At 44.5% G+C, this 16,134-nt stretch overlaps 2 protein-coding genes across 3 annotated transcripts; one reads left to right on the top strand and one right to left on the bottom strand.

Annotated features, from left to right (window-relative positions):
- Positions 1 to 429: 429 nt before the first annotated feature.
- gfm1 (G elongation factor, mitochondrial 1) lies at positions 430 to 13,297 on the top strand. Its single transcript, XM_021581934.2, has 18 exons — positions 430 to 760; positions 930 to 1,082; positions 1,223 to 1,355; positions 1,550 to 1,754; positions 1,849 to 1,965; positions 2,122 to 2,272; positions 2,415 to 2,569; positions 2,780 to 2,864; positions 3,013 to 3,150; positions 3,407 to 3,508; positions 3,637 to 3,693; positions 3,817 to 3,954; positions 4,145 to 4,227; positions 11,390 to 11,552; positions 11,964 to 12,108; positions 12,214 to 12,374; positions 12,497 to 12,550; positions 12,743 to 13,297. The coding sequence occupies exons 1-18, from the start codon at positions 686 to 688 to the stop codon at positions 12,872 to 12,874; spliced, it is 2,247 nt and encodes a 748-aa protein (XP_021437609.2). The 5' UTR covers positions 430 to 685; the 3' UTR covers positions 12,875 to 13,297.
- Positions 6,836 to 15,866, bottom strand: lxn (latexin). Of its 2 annotated transcripts, none has more exons than XM_036962051.1 (7): positions 15,606 to 15,866; positions 9,045 to 9,209; positions 8,685 to 8,744; positions 8,245 to 8,419; positions 7,962 to 8,098; positions 7,593 to 7,655; positions 6,836 to 7,506 (listed from the first exon to the last, which is right to left on the bottom strand). In XM_036962051.1, exons 1-7 carry the CDS (start codon positions 15,756 to 15,758, stop codon positions 7,387 to 7,389), a joined length of 873 nt encoding a protein of 290 aa, XP_036817946.1. In that variant the 5' UTR covers positions 15,759 to 15,866; the 3' UTR covers positions 6,836 to 7,386. The 2 variants fall into 2 exon arrangements, with proteins under 2 accessions (XP_036817946.1, XP_036817947.1); XM_036962052.1 differs by lacking the exon at positions 15,606 to 15,866 and adding an exon at positions 9,445 to 9,591.
- Positions 15,867 to 16,134: the final 268 nt, after the last annotated feature.

Raw genomic sequence — 16,134 nt, 5'->3', positions numbered from 1 at the left:
ATTTAGTCAATATAAATAAATTCATTAGGCCCTAATCTATGGAAATTAACATTGAATTATCTGGCAACAGCTCTGGTGGACATTCCTGGAGTCAGCATGCCAATTGCACGTTCTCTTGAGACATCTGTGGCATTGTGTTATGTGACAAAACTGCACATTTTAGAGTGGCATTTTATTATCCCCATTACAAGGTACACCTGTGTAGTGATCATGCTGTTTAATCCGCTTCTTGACACCTGTCAGGTGGACAGATTATCTTGGCAAAGGAGAAATGCTCACTGACAGGGATGTAAACAAATTTGTGCACAGAATTTGAGAGACATATGCTTTTTGTGTGTATGGAAAATGTCTGGGATCTTTTATTTCAGATTATGAAACATGGGACCAACACTTTACATGTTGCATTCATATTTTTGTTCAGTGTAGATGGCTTTGTCTGGTGCTACGTTTGGATTTTTGGGAGTGAACTAGCACACGTTTGTCCGCCTTGCCAATGTGAGTCACTGTTAAATTTGGCAAAGTGGATTTGTCGATCCCCCCCCAAGTTTGACTCCTCAGACATGCCGTAGTCCAGGAAGTAATGTTTCACAACGAACCGGCGTGCAGTACGGTGACTTTCACGGGTTGACTGACATCCAGTGGGGGTTGTGTAAACGGAGCTAAACCCGTCCTGTCTACCATCAAAATGCGACTTCTAAAAGCAGGACTAACCTTAGGTCAGACACATTTAAGGAAACCGGGAACACTAACATTAAAAAAGGTAAGAAAATACCCCAAGCCGTTGAGAATAGGACAGGTGAGAAGGGATGGAAATGGACACGCTAGGATAGCTATCTAACCACTGGATGTCCTGTCTCGCGTTGTATAACGTTAGCTAATAATATAGAAACTATTCTGAAAGATGTCAATTTTTTTTCTTCATTTTATAGGTGTTGATGAACAGTTGTCGGTCGTGCTCCTCTGGTATCGTCCCCAATGAAAGAATCCGCAACATCGGAATCTCGGCGCACATCGACTCGGGGAAGACCACACTCACGGAGCGCGTCCTTTTCTACACGGGCAGGATAGCAGAGATCCATGAGGTGAGTTAATCATGATCATAATCCGGCTCTGATTTATTGCAGTAGCTAATTGAAGTGTGTGTTTTAGAGGGAGACACAGACAGACTAATACTATTATGTGTGTTTATTTATACATACTGTGATTCCCTCTAACTCTATAGGTAAAGGGAAAGGATGGAGTCGGGGCCACCATGGACTCGATGGAGCTGGAGAGGCAGAGAGGCATCACCATCCAGTCAGCTGCCACATACACCGTCTATAAGGATTACAACATCAACATCATCGACACCCCAGGTATGGTTGTACCTGGCAGAAAGATTTGCATTAGTGTCAACACAGATCTTATGACCAGGTTCTTTCTTTTTTTTTTTTTTACGGATATACCATAGGTCACAGATCGATGCTAGTGTAGCCAACAGCTGTTGAACTTAGGATGTATTGTTGCTTTTGACTTTAACCCCAGTTTCCTCCTCTCTGTCCTTGTCCAGGCCATGTGGACTTCACCATCGAGGTGGAGCGAGCCCTGCGTGTTTTGGACGGGGCGATCCTGGTCCTATGTGCAGTTGGCGGGGTCCAGTGCCAGACCCTGACCGTGAACAGACAGATGAAACGCTACAATGTTCCCTTCCTCACCTTTATCAACAAGCTGGACCGCATGGGAGCCAACCCCAGCCGCGCCCTGCAGGCCATGAGGTCAGCAGATATACAGATACTGTGGAGTAGACGGATCGACTAATCTGGTTTTCCATAAGCTCTGTTCTGAGTCCGACTGTGTTCCCTCTGTCAGGACCAAGCTGAGCCACAACGCAGCCTTTGTGAACATCCCCATCGGTCTGGAGGGGAACATGAAGGGCATCATAGATCTCATAGAGGAGCGCAGCATGTACTTCGAGGGCCCATTCGGGTAAGAGAATGGAGGATGTGTGACAACGGCAGGCATTTAGAGATTACTTACATCTCAGGCCTGAAACATTTCCATAGCTGGCAACCCTCTTAACTGGAAGAAGAAAAAAATGTACGAAAAAAAGACAAATCATCCTGTCCTCTGTGGTTCCTGCAGACAGAATATTCGGTTAGATGAGATCCCGGCGGAGTTCCGTGTGGAGGCTGCAGACAGGAGACAGGAGCTGGTGGAGTGTGTGGCTAACGCTGACGAGACCCTGGGCGAGATGTTCCTGGAGGAGAGGATCCCCACCGTGCCAGAACTCAAGGTGTGTGTGTGTCTCTGTTCATTATGTTTTGGGACATCGCAATAAATGATGTAATTTGATCTTCCGAATCTGTCATGTTTTCTGCTATGACCTGTGAACTCTGCCCCCTGGGCCCTGACCTCTCCTGTCTCTCCTACCACAGTCAGCCATACGCAGGGCCACAGTGCAGCGGCTCTTCAGCCCCGTGCTGGTGGGAACTGCCCTGAAGAACAAGGGTGTCCAGCCTCTATTGAACGCAGTGCTGGATTATCTGCCCAACCCCACAGAGGTCAACAACTACGCCCTCTTCAACGATGAGTGAGTATGACCTCTGTGCCTAGACAGTGGCACCATTCAATATGACACGGCCGTCTTTGAATGATTAATTGATATGCCAAAATCCGGTCAGAGTATGGGCTCGGGGACAAACTTGAACAATGCATGCGTAACTTGACATTTTGTGCCATTAATCTATTGATGTCAATGGAAGATTTCACCACTGTCCTTGTGCTGTTTCCCCTGTGTCAGGGAGTCCAGTGACAGTACTAAGATCCTGATGGATCCCACCAGAGACGCCTCGCAGCCCTTCGTTGGCCTGGCCTTCAAACTGGAGGTGAACACATCACAGCGCTCAAACACTGTGTGGCAAACCATCTTCAGCAAGTAATCTGGCACATTTACTGTATACACTTTATTTGTGTGATAAACCGTATATGGGGATTGTGGCCTTTCTCTCCTCTCTTCCCCTTACTCTGTTCTAGGCGGGTCGGTTTGGTCAGCTGACGTACGTGCGTGTGTACCAGGGCTGTCTGAAGAAGACAGAGTATATCATCAATACACGCACTGGCAAGAAGGTCCGTGTGCAGAGGCTAGTGCGTCTCCATGCTGACCAGATGGAGGTGAGAACCAGGAAGTGAATGTAAATAGAGTAGACCAACGGATTCAGTGCTATGAAAGGCACAGCACTGTGATTGGTTAGAACGGTAATGTTCCGTATTTGTTTTTTAGTTTGTTTCTACCACCCAGAACCAATGACCCAGATCCCCCTACCTGACTTATCCTAGTGATAACATCTCACAATTTACAAGCAACTTTATCTATACATTTTTATAACTGAAACAATCTTAATTTGGTGTCGTCAAACTGTTTGGTCAGGATGTGGAGGAGGTGTATGCAGGGGACATCTGTGCCCTTTTTGGGATCGATTGTGCCAGCGGAGACACTTTCACCTCCCGGACCAGCGCCAACCTCTCCATGGTACATCCCTATGGCCATTGTCCAGACTAGATAAACAACCATTCAGCACTCACTAACATGTATTTAAAGACGCGATCTGTTACAATGTTATGACCTTGGGCATCATTCAACATGTGTTTCTCCCACAGGAGTCCATCCACATTCCAGAGGCTGTCATCTCCATGTCTATGAAGCCGTCCAACAAGGTGGGCCCCTCTCGTATTCGATGTAGTATGAGGAGTCTAAATGACCATACTAAGGCTTGATGCTCATATACTCCACTGAAATAGTATGTATTATCAGTAATAAACTCTCTTCCTGTGGATCAGAATGACATGGATAAGTTCTCTAAAGGCATCAACCGCTTCACCAGAGAAGACCCCACGTTCAGGGTCCACTTTGACACAGAAAGCAAGGAGACTATCATTTCTGGCATGGGAGAACTGCACCTGGAGATCTACTCACAGGTACAAGTCTAGGGTTCAGCTCTCCGGAGATCTGAAGATCCTTCTGTCAGCAGTGTTTTTGTTTCATCCTGTTTTTACAGTGGCTTAAGTTGTCTTGAATGTATTAGACTTCCAAACATCTAGAATCTTTAATGGCATTTCAGTGCAGTAAATCAAGCTGACCTTTTACTTTCTCGCTGTCTTTCTGTAGAGGATGGAGAGGGAGTATAACTGCCCCTGTGCGATGGGAAAACCAAAGGTATCCTTCAGGGAGAGCGTGACCAGTGCGGTACCGTAAGTACCACTCCTAACAGACACTCAAGTGCCAACGATGTCCAATTGAACCACTCTCAGAAGCATTCAATTGTTTACAGTGATGGCTTCATCCAGGGCCGGTCCTGGACGTTCTGCCGCCAAGACAAAAATCTGCTTGGTTTGGTATATGTTTGGTATTGGGCCAATTCTTTTCTCAGCTAAAAGTCGGAGGCACATAACATAATAGCATCCCAATTAATAGGCCTATGCTACAAATTAAACAATGTAACACATCTGGTTAGTAGGCTATATAAACAGTTCAATGTCAATAACAGCCTAATATTTTCAATCTGATTACATTGACAAAATCGGCAATGCCCTGCACGTTCTGCCGCCCTAGGTGAGACACATAATTACATCTTAGACATCCTTATGAATCTAAGCATGGCACTTTCAAAAGTTACCCAGACAGAGGCTCTACTGACGTAGAAAACTGTCAACTTCAACTGCTTGCGACTCGTCCGTTGTGTAACCCAACAATAGAAGTGCTTCCCTAAAAGCTGACTGGGTTTAAACAAACATCTACTCTTTTCAGAAAAAGAAAGGCTCAATTAATAGGGACAGAATAGCTAAATCAATTCTTTTTTTTAAATCTCCTCGAATATTATAGCCTGCAGTTTAGCTTCAGATTGTCATAGAGAAGAATCAATATATCCCCATAGGTAGCCTAGTGGTTAGAGCGTTGGGCCAGTAACTGAAAGGTTGCTGGATCGAATCCCCGAGCTGACGAGGTAAAAAAAAAAATCTGTCGTTCGGCCCCTGAACAAGGCAGTTAACTGTTCCCCGGTAGGCCGTCATTGTACATAAGAATTTATTATTAACTGACTTAACTAGTGAAATAAAGGTTAAATTAAAAAATAATAACAATGTATCACCGAGTTAAGCATTGTTATAGAATGCTTGATATAATCTGGATACGTTTTATGTATTTATTTCAAAATATAAAGCCAACGATAGATATCCTTTGGCCCTTTTCTTTAACAAAGGGTATGTGATAACCTCAGTCAATTGGAGCCCTGGTTTTAGTCAAACACACCAAGCCCTTCCCAGACACGGAGGTATTTAATCAGTGCATGCGACAGTATTGGAGTATTTGGCCAACATCTATGGATAGGATAAATGTGTCTGTCAAACAGTTAGGCTTACCACTTATTTTTTGGAAGATGAAGAAATAAGCCCATAAACATATTTGGTGGCCGCGTGCACATATAGGAGGTCCCTTACCAGGCAGAAGGGAATTTTACTTTAACCCCAGCATCGGAGAGTTACATTGTCGCTATCACTATGCAACCTACTACCTATAGTAGGAAAACAAGTTTCTTATTAATAATATCTCACCTGTTATCACACATGGCACGACCCCATAATTGTTACAATTAAAATAACACTTTTATATAACATATTTAACATATATTTTAATATTCCTGTAGAACTGTAAAAAACAGTAAGATCATTTGAGCTTTGGAATCAAGTGCTTTCATAAATGCATGGCGGGCCTCGTTTCGCTGGAGCAGTGTAAAATAAGCTTTATGTCAATGACCCAGCCTTAACGAATTTAGTTTATTTACATATCGAATTTGATTGTCCAACATCAGAATTTATTTATTTAGTCTCCACCTTTAGTGGCCTCTTTCCTTTTGCTGTGGTGCTGCATTGCAGTCAGCGATGTTCTCTCTCGGTAGCTGTCCATGGTCCTGAAATCAAATCTTCTGAGTTTGCTTGAACACAAGCCTGATCTCCAGCTCCTTCCACCTCTGGAAACTATCTAGATGGTCATGTGACTTCTCATGCAAGCTGAGAAGGTGGCACTGATTCTTCCAGTCCCCGGTTCCTTCCCTGACTAGAGCAGATTTGCACTCGTGTGAAAAAAGTTTGCATCAAAAACAGAAGGCTGCATCGTTTTGCTTGGAATAGACAAGCCTTGGTCTCTCCCCGTTCGCCATCCTTGTAGTGGGCCACCGATAACTTTCGTTGCTCCTTGTCTCTTGGGAAATTCCCCTCCTTATCCTGATGTGGCCCAGCCTGCACTAACATATCCCGTATAAAGATCCATTCATATATTTTGGCCTCTCACCGGGATCTTTTATGTTTTTTGCCTAGGAGTCAGATTTAGCAGCAGCACCACCACTGTCGTCGGGGACAGGGAGCGACGAATCTGGGTCCAAGATAGTAGGGTCTTTGCCGGCATTGTTTGGAGGTGTGACCACCTGTTCTTGTCCAGCCAGAGAGCTGTCATCATCGGTGGCTCGGACTCCTCCGGTTTGCCCTCTTCCCTGCTAGAATCAGCGAACGGGGGCTCGTTGTTCTCGGCGAATGAATGGCCTGTCCTCGTATGTTTGTCATTCTCCACACTGATACATTTCACTAGCGAATTTCTTTGGTTTAGTGCCACTTTAAAAAATATATATTTTTTAAATATATATTTGCTTTCTGATAGTTTGTCTTTTAGACATGGTAGCAAATTGTTTCGCTAAAATTATATCCACTAGTAGTAGCTAGCTAACATTAACAGGCTAGGTTAGGCTACTGCCTTAATTAATCACTAATCGTCTTCGTCACACACAAACTTAAAAAAAATACAATCATTTACTTGGCAGATTATTTTTTATTAATGTTTCACAATTGGATAATCCCATATAAACACACACATCACCATAGCTACCAAGGATAGTGGGAGTGAACTTCGGGAGAAGCGGGAATGGAGTGGGGGTGAGAATTGCGTCAACGCTATGAACTGATGGCCGGGGTGCCGCGGGCGGTGTAGTAGCCAATCAGGGGCGCCGGAGGGCCGACCCTGGATTTATTAGACCCCTTTACTTCATCAATAGAGTATGTTAACAGAAAACACTTTTACAAACGTGTTATATCTTACCAAGCGTCTTACAAGCCGACACCGTAAAAGCAGTGCATTCGCATAGCTGCAGTAAGGCCATTGTGCCCTATCCTCTCCTCTGACGCAGTAGTGGCGAAGGGAAACATTATTACTAAAGCTAAGACGAGTGTGATGTGTATAAAGCTCATCTTTTCAAAGCAGGTAGAAAGTGGCTTTTTACCCTTTGTTCAAGTCCTAAGAAAGATGTGCTATACTTTTCTTTGCAGCACTTTGAGTAAGGCTGAGGAGTATTTTTGCCGTGTATCTCAGTTGGTGGTGTTTGGAGGAGCCTCGCAGTTGTGGCACTTTGGCTGCAGCTCAGTCTGCAGGACTTGAACTCCCTGTTCTGGGGACCAGGTGACTAGCAGCTTCCAGTGGATGATCTCCTGCACACACGCAAGAATGTTCCTATATAATAATAAACATGACGTCCGATGTTCTGTTAAGACGGGTGGCAGAATGTTTTAGTTACCTGGGAAATCATTTCATGCAGCAGGACATGGTAGTTAAACCTCAGCTGGTCCTTCTCGGTCTCCTGTTAAGGGACAGACAGAACCAAGTGTGAGAAGGATGGACAGAAAGTGTGTGGGTCGGGAGTTATGGGTCAATTTGGAATTGGGCAGATGTCTCCATGGTTACACTGAGGTACTAGTCGAGTTACTGTCCGACTACATTGCAGACGCATACCAGGCCTGGATAGGTATTTAACATATCAGCTAACCACATGGTATAGCAATCTGATGCCGACTGCACAGTCGATGGCGTGGCACGTAACCATTGGTTGATGCAATGCCTGCGTATCTAGTCGGGCGGGAACTCGACCTCTCTCTTGGCTGCTCACCAGCTGTGTGAAGTTGGCCACCTGGGCCATGTTGTAAAGCGTGCTCTCATTGGACTCCCTCAGCATGATGAAACTGGAGGCCACACCCCCAAGGTGCCAGAAGGGCTTCATGTTGGGCTCCATGTGACCGTAGCTGTCTGTCAAAGAGACCACAAACACATAACGGTCAGAAAGACCACAAATGGACCACAGTCTGAACAAAAATGGTCATTTGAGTGGTTGTCATGTTTGGATATTATGCTAAGGCTGACGGAGTTGTGTGTATTTGTGTCTCTATATCTACCTGGTATATCGTTTCCTGACACCATGTTATTGCTGGCTCTGTGTTGCTGGTAGAAGGCCTCTTCCTGAGCCGTGGTGTTGCTTTGAAGCAGTCCCTCACAGGAGGCCTGGACCTGGGGAGCACTCTGCCCCTCTCCTCCTGGAAAGAGGAGCTCTGCAGAGCACTGCCCCGAAACCTTTTATAGGGAGAGGAAAGGGTGAGGGGTTGAGGTGGGGAGGAGAAAATGGAGAATAGGAAAGGAGTGTTTGGGAAAGGAATGATGTTGCAGTATTTTAGGAAAAGAGGGGAAGATGCAGGAGAGGGGAATATAGGTTGTCTAACACAGGCGTATTTATCACCGTGGCAGTGTAGCCATGGTTACAGAGCACACCATGTATTTATTCAGACTGCTGTTGTCTGTGCAATAGTGAGTCACTCTGAGAATGTGTGTCGGATCTTACGTTACTGATAATTTCCTGCATGGTAAGCTCCAGTTGATACTTCCTCATCTCTGCCACATCCTGAGAGAGAGAGAGAGAGGTGAACCACTTAATTAAAACAGTCGTCAAAATAAGCTGTATAATCAATAGGAAACCTTAAGGCACATAAATATGATATACCCAAGTCTGTTAATGTGCCGTTTGTGCCGGCTGTTGATAACTGACTTTTTATCCACACTGACCTCTCATATCCATCCTCTTCAAGAATCCTTCCTAGTTTTGTAATATGAACTCCCCCCCCCCCCCCCCCCCCCCACACACACACACACACACACACACACAATCCCCATGGTATGCTGATCTTCCCATCTCCACTCTTACCTCTGCGCTGCCGCTGTGTACTTTGCTGAGAAATATCCACCTGTAGGGTGAGCCGTAGCGGGTGTTCAGGTAGTGTTGGACCACCGTGGCTGCCCGGCGGGCAGGGTAGTGACTTGGGTTCAGCACGCCAGTCATCATCACTTCCTCCACCACCACCTCCCTCACCTAATCCACACCGGAGAAAAGAGAGGGGAATGAGAGCGAACAGGAAGAATGAGAGAGAGCAAGGAGGGTTGGGAGAGTGTCTGCTCTGATGGGACTTTGACCTCTGTGGGTGCAGGAAGTCTGGTCCTGCCCTAGTTCTAGATAAGGAGACGACTGAGGGGGAGAATATAGAGAAACACAGTGAGTAAGGGGAGGGTAGAAAGTGTCAGAGGAAGAGGGAGGAAACTGTTCTTGCCTGTGCCTGGAAAGTCCGAGACTCCCTGCCTGTTGAGAGGCTGTTTCTGGCAGACACTCAGACCGTTGGAAGAGCAGCCACACGCAGGGGTAGAAACTTCCTGCTTCCTCCCAAGCCAGGAATTTAGTTAGGACCGCCCCTTTTTAAAGAGACAGGCCACACATTTCCCCCCTCTACTGTAACATAAAAGCATGGCAAATGACCATACAGCTACTTTGTTTGTAAGTATTGATTGTTTGGGCAACTATAGCAGTTACAGTGCCTTGCGAAAGTATTCGGCCCCCTTGAACTTTGCGACCTTTTGCCACATTTCAGGCTTCAAACATAAAGATATAAAACTGTATTTTTTTGTGAAGAATCAACAACAAGTGGGACACAATCATGAAGTGGAACGACATTTATTGGATATTTCAAACTTTTTTAACAAATCAAAAACTGAAAAATTGGGCGTGCAAAATTATTCAGCCCCTTTACTTTCAGTGCAGCAAACTCTCTCCAGAAGTTCAGTGAGGATATCTGAATGATCCAATGTTGACCTAAATGACTAATGATGATAAATACAATCCACCTGTGTGTAATCAAGTCTCCGTATGAATGCACCTACACTGTGATAGTCTCAGAGGTCCGTTAAAAGCGCAGAGAGCATCATGAAGAACAAGGAACACACCAGGCAGGTCCGAGATACTGTTGTGAAGAAGTTTAAAGCCGGATTTGCATACAAAAAGATTTCCCAAGCTTTAAACATCCCAAGGAGCACTGTGCAAGCGATAATATTGAAATGGAAGGAGTATCAGACCACTGCAAATCTACCAAGACCTGGCCGTCTCTCTAAACTTTCAGCTCATACAAGGAGAATACTGATCAGAGATGCAGCCAAGAGGCCCATGATCACTCTGGATGAACTGCAGAGATCTACAGCTGAGGTGGGAGACTCTGTCCATAGGACAACAATCAGTCGTATATTGCACAAATCTGGCCTTTATGGAAGAGTGGCAAGAAGAAAGCCATTTCTTAAAGATATCCATAAAAAGTGTTGTTTAAAGTTTGCCACAAGCCACCTGGGAGACACACCAAACATGTGGAAGAAGGTGCTCTGGTCAGATGAAACCAAAATTGAACATTTTGGCAACAATGCAAAACGTTATGTTTGGCGTAAAAGCAACACAGCTGAACACACCATCCCCACTGTCAAACATGGTGGTGGCAGCATCATGGTTTGGGCCTGATTTTCTTCGGCAGGGACAGGGAAGATGGTTAAAATTGATGGGAAGATGGATGGAGCCAAATACAGGACCATTCTGGAAGAACACCTGATGGAGTCTGCATAAGACCTGAGACTGGGACGGAGATTTGTCTTCCAACAAGACAATGATCCAAAACATAAAGCAAAATCTACAATGGAATGGTTCAAAAATAAACATATCCAGGTGTTAGAATGGCCAAGTCAAAGTCCAGACCTGAATCCAAACCTGTGGAAAGAACTGAAAACTGCTGTTCACAAATGCTCTCCATCCAACCTCACTGAGCTCGAGCTGTTTTGCAAGGAGGAATGGGAAAAAATGTCAGTTTCTCGATGTGCAAAACTGATAGAGACATACCCCAAGCGACTTACAGCTGTAATCGCAGCAAAAGGTGGCGCTACAAAGTATTAACTTAAGGGGGCTGAATAATTTTGCACGCCCAATTTTTCAGTTTTTGATTTGTTAAAAAAGTTTGAAATATCCAATAAATGTCGTTCCACTTCATGATTGTGTCCCACTTGTTGTTGATTCTTCACAAAAAAATACAGTTTTATATCTTTATGTTTGAAGCCTGAAATGTGGCAAAAGGTCGCAAAGTTCAAGGGGGCCGAATACTTTCGCAAGGCACTGTATTTACCGAGCAATGCTTTAATGAAAATCCTCTGAATGAATGACTGATTTTGATGATATGCTTGTCTCTGCAGGTTTGACTTCACCCATAAGAAGCAGTCTGGTGGTTCTGGGCAGTACGGTAAAGTGATAGGAGTTCTGGAACCTCTGGACCAAGAGAACTACACAAAAGTGGAGTTTGAAGACCAGACTGTCGGAACTAACATCCCCAAACAGTTTGTGCCGGCTGTTGAGAAGGTAAGCATGTCTGGCTGTATTCTGAAAATCACCTAGGCCCTTGAGTAAGTGTAATTCCCATTTAAAAAAATATATATATATATATATATATATATATTTTAAATCCTGTTGCTTTATTCAGGTAGAAATTATAGTAGAACTCTTATCTCATACCCCAAGGGTGGGCAAACTTTTTGGTTCGAGGGCCACATTGGTATTTCGAAAATTGAGGGCTGCACATATTAGTTTGTCAAAATTAATGTGGCCTACAGTTGCACACAGTTGAAAATATGTCGGTCCATTATCCTTTCTAGACTTGTACTTTATTTTACTCAAACCTCCTGTGGGTCGGCTTGAACGGGCCTGCAGGCCATCGTTTGCCCACCGCTGTCAGTCATTCTCCATCTCCTCACTCATCACTCTGTCCTGCAGGGATTCAGAGAGGCCTGTGAGAAAGGCCCTCTGACTGGTCACAAGATCTCAGGTATCAAGTTCCTATTGGAAGACGGAGCGCATCACATGGTGGACTCGAATGAGATCTCCTTCATCCGTGCAGGGGAGGGTGCTCTTAAACAAGGTGGGTGTCAACCAACCAGAATACACCCTTGTTGTTCTCCCTCTATACTTTTTCCATGCTTCTCAGCTTTTTGACAAACCTACTGAATGTCTTCTCTCTCGGTAGCCATGGAGAAGGCCAACGTTGCCGTGCTGGAGCCAATCATGTCAGTAGAAATTGTGGCGCCCGATGAGTTCCAAGGGACTGTCATCGCCGGGGTCAACCGTCGCCATGGCGTCATCAGTGGGCAGGATGGGGCGGAGGGCTACTTTACTTTGTATGCTGATGTGAGTGCAGCTCTGCCCTACTCATACTTCCTATGCCTTTTTATTTCTGCAAAGACAGGATAGGTTAAACGTCTGTCCAGTCACTGTGTATTTGATGGTTAATCTCCATTTCCTCTCCCCAGATTCCACTGAATGACATGTTTGGTTACGCCACAGAGCTCCGGTCCTGTACAGAGGTAAGGCACTGGCTGCTCTAGTCGGATGTCAAGACGTCAATTAGTCATAAAAATAAAGGATACGAAGCCATATATTTTCAATGATATTGAGTTTGTATTTCCAATGTTTTTGTTAGTTAATTTTTTGGGACTAAAGTAAGTAGTCTATGATCCTTTCTGGAGAACTGATGTGGGGGTGTGTGTTGTGTCCAGGGGAAAGGAGAATACACCATGGAGTACAGCAGATACCAGCCCTGTCTGCCTGGCACTCAGGAGGAGCTCATCAACAAATACCTGGAGTCAACAGGACAGCTGCCTGCCAAGAAGGGGAAGTGGAAGAACTGAGCGTGGACCACCCACACACACACACACAATCACTGAATTGTAAACACATTGCAGTACTGCAATGGAATGCTCGACAAACACAAACCGCGCTCAACCTGCTGTTAACATACTGGGCCCTGCCTTACCAAGGTGGGTGTATTATATCGTATGTGCATTCAAAATGCTACAAATGGTCAGACAGATGACCAAGTGATTTCCTTGATTCGCCCTCGTTTTCCGTCATACTCTCGTCCTAAAGTATCCATTTTCATTTGGCCTCGGCTCTCCAGCAAACAGCCTTGTCCCCACAGCCTAGCAGTTATTATGAAGACTTGAGGCGAGCTCAAAGTTTGGACTTCAACTTGGGCATGTATATTAACTGGTTTTGTACTATGTACAGCATGTTGTTGTTATAATGAAGATTATTAAATAAGATTTATCTAATTCAGTGGTTCCCAAAGTTTTTAAAGTCCCGTACACCTTCAAACATTCAACCTCCAGCTGCGTACCCCCTCTAGCACCAGGGTCAGGGCACTCTCAAATTTTGTTTTTTGCCATCATTGCAAGCCTGCCACACGCACACACTATATGATACATGTATTAAACATGAGAATGAGTGTGTCACAACCCGGCACATGGGAAGTGAGAAAGTGCGCTTATAGGACCAGGGCACAAATAATCAATAATTCTGCTAAATTCTGCTAAAACTTTATTTGTTCATTGAAAATTGTGAATAACTCACAGGTTAATGAGAAGGGTGTGCTTGAAAGGATGCACATAACTCTGCAATGTTGGGTTGTATTGGAGAGAGTCTCAATCTTAAATCATTTTCCACACAGTCTGTGCCTGTATTTAGTTCTCATGCTCGTGAGGGCCGAGAATCCACTCTCACATAGGTACGTGGTTGCAAAGGGCATCAGTGTCTTAACAGTGCGATCAAGGCAGGATACTCTTGAGCGCAGCCCAATCCAGAAATCTGGCAGTGGCTTCTGATTTAAATGACATTTTAACAGAACCAGAACCGCTTGTTGCAATTTTGATGAGGATCTCTTGTTCAGATATTGGTAAGTGGACTGGAGGCAGTTCATGAAAGGGATAACGAATCCAGTTGTTTGTGTCATCCGTTTCGGGGAAAGTATCTGTGTAATTGCGCACCCAACTCACTCAGGTGCTTCGCTGTATCACATTTGACATTGTCTGTAAGCTTGAGTTCATTTGCACACAAAAAAATGATGAAAAGACGTGTTGTCCTTGTTAATGCAGACAGAGAGGGGCTCCAATTTCATAATCATAGCCTCAATTTTGTCCCCTCCACATTGAATATAGTTGTGGAGATTCCCTGTAATCCTAGATTCAGATCCTTCAGGTGAGAAAAACATCAGCCAGATAGGCCAGTCCTGTGAGAAACTCGCCATCATGCAAGCGGTCAGACAAGTGAAAATTATGGTCAGTAAAGAAAATGATAAGCTCATCTCTCAATTTTAAAAAAAGTGTCAATTCTTTGCCCCTTGATAAGCAGCGCACTTCGGTATGTTGTAAAAGCGTTACATGGTCGCTGCCCATATCATTGCATAGTGCAGAAAATACACGAGTTCAGGGGCCATGCTTTAAAAGTTAACAGTTTTCACTGTAGTGTCCAGAACGTTTTTCAAGCTGTCAGGCATTCCTTTGACAGCCAGACCCCCTCGGTGGATGCTGCAGTGTACCCAAGTGGCATTGAGAGCAACTGCTTGCACGCACGTTACCACTCCACTATGTCTCTCTGTTGTGGCTTTTGCGCCATCAGTACAGATACCAACACATCTTGACCACCAAAGTCCATTTGATGTCACAAAGCTGTCCAGTACTTAAAAAATATCCTATCCTGTTGTCCTGGTTTCCAGAAGAGGATGTCTTCCTTAATTGAACCCCCATAAATGTAATGGACATATACCAGGAGCTGTGCCAGGCCCGCCACGTCGGTTGACTCATCCAGCTGTAACGCATAGAATTCACTGGCTTTTATGCGAAGCGGTAATTGTTTCAAAACATCTCCTGCCATGTCACTGATGCGTCATGAAACAGTGTTGTTTGATGAAGGCATTGTCTTTTATAGTTTTTCTTGGCCTTTCCCCCAGTATTGTCCCAGCCATATCCGCAGCAGCAGGAAGAATGAAGACCTCCACAATAGTACGGGGCTTGCCTGTCCAAGCCACTCGGTAGCTCACCATATAAGATGCTTCTAGCCCCTTCTTATTAATGGTATCTGTTGCTTTTATACATGTCTTAATACCCGAAATTCTCGCTCAAAAAACTCCTTTGATTTATTTTTCAAATTGGCATGTGTTGTTTCTAAATGTCTGCGCAAGAGTGAAGGTTTCATCGAGGGAGGGGGAGGGGGGGAACTCACCCAAATGTATAGCCCCGTTGAAAAAATATAAATGGGCTGTTTAAAAATGTGAAGATTAAAATATATATATTATTTTTAATAACCGTTTCACCAGGGTGTCATTGTTCCTTCATTTACTTAGCAGATGGTTGTGTGGTTGACTAGAATTTTGTTGCCTGAATTTGATATAATCTGGAAGACAGGAAAGCACAACTTGGTTGTGAAATACTATCTAATATGTATCACAACAAGAAGCTGGACAAGGTTAAGTCAAAGCAGTATTTTCATGCAAAACAAACTGGAGACTCATTCTGCATGTTATGTAGGCCTATGCTGATGTGCCTTCTCTGAGTAGTGGATTCTAGTGGTTTGTAGCTCACTCACCTCTGTAGTTGTCTGTGTGTCCTCGCTCAGAGGAACACTGTTTGGGTGTTGATCAGACCCCACTGGTGGTCCTGACCCAGTTCTGACAGTCACTGTCGGGTTCCCATGGACCACGGTCGGAACAACCAGAAGGATAAGTAGCGTCCAGTCCATACTCCACACTGTAAGATCTGAAAACTAATGCCAGAGAGGATTGAGGAGTCCTCCTAAGGAATGCAAACTGATCCCAGTTCAGGGTTATGTAAGAGGAAGGATATGGAGTGAGAGGAAACAGACTGTCCAGACTCATGCCTGTTCTGTTTACTTGGTCTTTATCAAAACAAACTGCTCTTCTGCAATTCTGAGTCTCATATAGGCCTACACATTTAACACAGAGTAGAGCTGTCCTCCGGATAAGTTATTTCTGTAAAGGTGCAGTTCAGTAAGAACTGTGATATTCCAGTTTAAAGATATTTCCACACTGATGTTGTGAAAATAATGCTATTTTAAAGTAAGAGCTTTTTGTAAGAGAACTCCTGGGGCTTCATAT

This window comes from Oncorhynchus mykiss, chromosome 24 (genome assembly GCF_013265735.2).
Source record: "Oncorhynchus mykiss isolate Arlee chromosome 24, USDA_OmykA_1.1, whole genome shotgun sequence".
Taxonomy (NCBI): Eukaryota; Metazoa; Chordata; class Actinopteri; order Salmoniformes; family Salmonidae; genus Oncorhynchus; species Oncorhynchus mykiss.
The sequence above is the reverse complement of the archived record's forward strand: the minus strand, read 5'-3'. Positions and strand labels throughout refer to the sequence as shown.